General features: G+C 40.2%; 1 protein-coding gene across 2 annotated transcripts in view; it reads left to right on the forward strand.

Moving 5' to 3' along the window:
* The window catches only part of Nmdmc (NAD-dependent methylenetetrahydrofolate dehydrogenase), a 45934-nt gene extending 42584 nt beyond the window's left edge, over positions 1-3350 (forward strand). For both annotated transcript variants that reach the window (XR_011713682.1, XM_071669622.1), the window contains one exon: positions 2707-3350. Coding sequence is in view for 1 of the 2 variants with exons in the window: in XM_071669622.1 (XP_071525723.1) it covers positions 2707-2822 (116 nt within the window). In the remaining variant the exon portion in view is untranslated. The remainder of the gene's footprint in view (positions 1-2706) is intronic.
* Positions 3351-5286: the final 1936 nt, after the last annotated feature.

The raw sequence follows: 5286 nt of genomic DNA on the forward strand, positions 1-5286 counted from the left end.
TGGTGAGGTGCCTGAGGATTGGCGGAATGCTTGCACAGTGCCATTGTACAAAGACAAAGGGGATAAGAGTGAGTGTTCAAATTACAGAGGTATAAGTTTGTTGAGTATTCCTGGTAAATTATATGGGAGGGTATTGATTGAGAGGGTGAAGGCATATACAGAGCATCAGATTGGGGAAGAGCAGTGTGGTTTCAGAAGTGGTAGAGGATGTGTGGATCAGGTGTTTGCTTTGAAGAATGTATGCAAGAAATACATAGAAAAACAAATGGATTTGTATGTAGCATTTATGGATCTGGAGAAGGCATATGATAGAGTTGATAGAGATGCTCTGTGGAAGGTATTAAGAATATATGGTGTGGGAGGCAAGTTGCTAGAAGCAGTGAAAAGTTTTTATCGAGGATGTAAGGCATGTGTACGTGTAGGAAGAGAGGAAAGTGATTGGTTCTCAGTGAATGTAGGTTTGCGGCAGGGGTGTGTGATGTCTCCATGGTTGTTTAATTTGTTTATGGATGGGGCTGTTAGGGAGGTGAATGAAAGAGTTTTGGAAAGAGGGGCAAGTATGCAGTCTGTTGTGGATGAGAGAGCTTGGGAAGTGAGTCAGTTGTTGTTCGCTGATGATACAGCGCTGGTGGCTGATTCATGTAAGAAACTGTAGAAGCTGGTGACTGAGTTTGGTAAAGTGTGTGAAAGAAGAAAGTTAAGAGTAAATGTGAATAAGAGCAAGGTTATTAGGTACAGTAGGGTTGAGGGTCAAGTCAGTTGGGAGGTAAGTTTGAATGGAGAAAAGCTGGAGGAAGTGCAGTGTTTTAGATATCTGGGAGTGGATCTGGCAGCGGATGGAACCATGGTAGCGGAAGTGAATCATAGGGTGGGGGAGGGGGCGAAAATTCTGGGAGCCTTGAAGAATGTTTGGAAGTCGAGAACATTATCTCGGAAAGCAAAAATGGGTATGTTTGAAGGAATAGTGGTTCCAACAATGTTGTATGGTTGCGAGGTGTGGGCTATGGATAGAGTTGTGCGCAGGAGGGTGGATGTGCTGGAAATGAGATGTCTGAGGACAATATGTGGTGTGAGGTGGTTTGATCGAGTAAGTAATGTAAGGGTGAGAGAGATGTGTGGAAATAAAAAGAGCGTGGTTGAGAGAGCAGAAGAGGGTGTTTTGAAATGGTTTGGTCACATGGAGAGAATTAGTGGGGAAAGATTGACCAAGAGGATATATGTGTCAGAGGTGGAGGGAACGAGGAGAAGTGGGAGACCAAATTGGAGGTGGAAAGATGGAGTGAAAAAGATTTTGAGTGATCGGGGCCTGAACATGCAGGAGGGTGAAAGGCGTGCAAGGAATAGAGTGAATTGGAACGATGTGGTATACCGGGGTCGATGTGCTGTCAATGGATTGAACCAGGGCATGTGAAGCGTCTGGGGTATACCATGCAAAGTGTGTGGGGCCTGGATGTGGAAAGGGAGCTGTGGTTTCGGTGCATTATTACATGACAGCTAGAGACTGAGTGTGAATGAATGGGGCCTTTGGTGTTTTTCCTAGCGCTACCTCGCACACATGAGGGGGGGAGGGGGTTGTTATTCCATGTGTGGCGGGGTGGCGATGGGAACAAATAAAGGCAGACAGTATGAATTATGTACATGTGTATATATGTATGTCTGTGTGTGTATATATATGTGTACATTGAGATGTATAGGTATGTATATTGTGCATGTGTGGACATGTATGTATATACATGTGTATGTGGGCGGGTTGGGCCATTCTTTCGTCTGTTTCCTTGCGCTACCTCGCTAACACGGGAGACAGCGACAAAGCAAAATAAATAAAATAGATAGTATATATATATATGTTATGTGTGTGTATGGGCTATTCTTTGTCTGTTTACTGGTGCTACCTCGTTGAAGCAGGAAACTGCAATCATGTATAATAAAATATATAAATAATATGTGATAGATCAGTATTTCATATATAAGGTGGTGGGCAAAGTAACAAAGTTGATGAGCTTAGAGACTGACATCGAAACTGTGCATGAGATTACTTATTTACATCAACTCCACCACTACGTGGGACCAGCCACATCGTAAGTTGATCTAAGTTTAATTTTCCACTGTTTTGTCATTGTTTGGGTATATTTTATATTCTTGGTGATGTACACATAAAACATAGGTGTTGATATGCACACTGATTTAGTTTGTCAGTGGGTGGAATGGAAATGGTAGCATAATACTTGATAACTAACCACCTACCACCACCTGGTTGAGTTTGTGACTGTTTCCTCAGTGATTAGGTATTTTTTTTATCTTCATTCATAGTAGAGTATTTAATGAATTTTCAGGAGTTCATTAATCAATTTCCCCAAGGCACACTGGGGTTAGGATACCAAATTGGTAAATACCCATAGGGTCAGACTAATGCAGAAATGTATTATATCAAAGAATAATAGTTAACTCACTAGGCACCCTTTACTTAGAAAACAATTCTGCTGTTGGTTTTCATTTGAATTTTGGATCATTAGATAATAAAACATATATCACCTCGCTAACCCCATATTGTTAAGATGATTGAAGCATACGTTAGACTCGTGCAATTTATTAATCCTTTGATACTCTGAAAATTGTCAAGACAATCATTATATAAGTATCTTCTCTGAATACTAATGAAACATTAACTATCACTCCTTAAAACTAGATTCCTTATTTCTCTTTCAGGTTGTGCAGAGAAGGCATCATACATAACTCCAGTACCAGGTGGTGTTGGGCCAATGACTGTAGCCATGCTAATGCGTAACACTGTTTGGGCTGCTAAGAAAATTGTAACTTATTAGTGGCCAAATATAGAATAGTTAATGTTGATTTTACTTGCACACAGACCTTGAATGATAAATTTGTCACTTTTTATAAATTAATATAACTACATTAGAGTTTTAAGTGTGGATTTTCTAGTTTGATATCAATAATCTGGATTTTTGTTGGGGCTTGCATCATACCTAAATTTTCAAAAATTTGGTATCAGTTCATAGATGAAGGTTAGGGTAGAACAACTTCAATGCAATGTACCAGATTAAACACAGGATTCTCTCTCTTTTTAACCACCTCTGACTGACTACATCAGATGAGAAGATTGCTGGTCTGATCAGGGACCACAAGATGATTATCATGGAAGTGTAGTTGGACCTGTCAGTAAAGAGCTTGTATAATAATTTTGAAATGTTTTTACAAGGTTTATTCAGTTCCTTCATGGACTTGCACAGATATTAGTTATCTTTGATAATGTAAACAAAATGAGACTATTCACGTCTTTTCCTTTCATAGGAACACCCTGCTTTGGTCGAAATACAGAATTTATAGCGCTTTTCCTTATTTCATTAGTTCCCTATTATTGTCAAGATCTTTATGTTGCATTCTTGTACATGCAAATGCAAGTGTACTATCATACATATTCTTTCTGAACCAAGTGGGAAGACAATAAATGCAAAGGGTAATTGGTTGAAAATAGTAAAGATAGACCACTCAAGGCAGCCAAGTTATACTGTATTATTACTCACTAAAGTTATTCATTTTACTGTTCTGTTCAATCTGATGTGCCAGAAATTCATTTAAAGGACATCAAGACCAGGCAACCAAGACAATCCACAAAAACGTGTGTAAAGATTTGCCAGGATGAAGCTTAGTACAGGTTCTATTCGGCACTTCTTAAATCACTGACAAAGTAAAGCAGGTGAATAAGAAAGCATAATAGTAAAACATCTATTTATCTCTGATGCCTGTTCCCTCTGGGAACTCCCTTAAAAGGGTGGACACAGCAAAAGTCTTCATAACTGTTGAACTCGTGCTTCGTCTTTGCCTTTATTGTCTCACCCTTAACAGGCCACAGACAGAGGGCGATGAACACATTGTTTTCAGAGGCTCCTACCTAATGTTCCAACCTACTATCTGACACCTGTTCCCACCTGGAACTCCCACGGGTGGGTGGCCACAGCAAGTCTCCCATTACTAGTAAACTTCAGTTCTGCTTCTTAGCCTTTAGTGCCTCACCCTAAACAGGCCACTGGCAGAGGGCAACTCTACCTGTGATTTTAAAGAGGCTCCAACAAAATGTTCCTACTGACTACATCTACTTAATGCTCTTGCCAAATATTCCTACATACTTCTACCTAATACTCCTATATAAATGTTCCTACCTACAATTTATATAAATTGCTCCTACCATTTTGCCAAAAGGCAGGGCTGTTGCATAGTAATCACAGGAAAAGCTACTTATAAAGATTGACTTGCATAAGTGTTGTCAATATGCATGTCAAAAAGAGTAAATCCCTGTAGCTCACGTGTGGGTGAGGCACAAACAAAGGAGTTACCTTGGTCAATGGAGTGCAACTTGACAACCACTGACGTGTTGGCTCACTATGCGGCCGTCACTAACCCTCTCAATACCCAGTCAGATAGTCTTGGTACTACAAACTGTACTAAATTTTGAATGTGGGGAAAAAAGATTGGAAGAGGTTGGAGAACTTAGTATTAAAGAGCTGTCCCAGATAAGTTTGGTGATATGGAAGCAAAGATAGGTGAGATATCAGTACAGAGTAGAAGTCATTAGGTCACTTAATAGAATAATGAAGAGGTGTAAGTATGGAATTGAATTGATGTTTAAGGGACAGCATAGTCCTCCCAACCTTGACCTTTGCCAAAACATGGACATGGAATGAGTTAGAGGTCAAGAATCCAGGCTGTGGAAATAAGTATTTGAGAGGAGCATGTGGTATGAGTATATGAATCTATGTATCAATCTATCTATCTCTTCCCTTCTGGAACTCCCTTGAGGGGATGACCAAAAAGTCATCAACTATTGAACTCCATTGCAGCTCCTTTAGCGCCTCACCCTTAAAAGGACATTGGCAGAGGGCAATCAATTATTCTGCAGTGATTGCAGAGAAACCCCTCTCCTCCTTCTATTCTATCTTTCTAAAAGGGGAAACAGGAGGACCACTCCCAGATATCAAACACTTCACTTCCTCCAGTTTTTCTACATTCAAACTCATCTCCCAATCTACTTGTCCCTCAACTCTACAGAACCTAATAACCTTGCTCTTATTCACATTTACTCTCAGCTTTCTTCTTTCACACACTACCAAACTGTCACCAACTTCTGCAGCTTCTCACCCAAATCAGCATCCAGCACTGCGTCAGCTAACAAAAACTGACACTTCCCAAGCATACTTGCCCTCTCCAAAACTCTTGCATTCATCCACAACATACTGCATACTTGCACCTCACTCCAAAACTCTTCCATTT

This window comes from Panulirus ornatus, chromosome 14, assembly GCF_036320965.1.
Source record: "Panulirus ornatus isolate Po-2019 chromosome 14, ASM3632096v1, whole genome shotgun sequence".
NCBI lineage: Eukaryota > Metazoa > Arthropoda > Malacostraca > Decapoda > Palinuridae > Panulirus > Panulirus ornatus.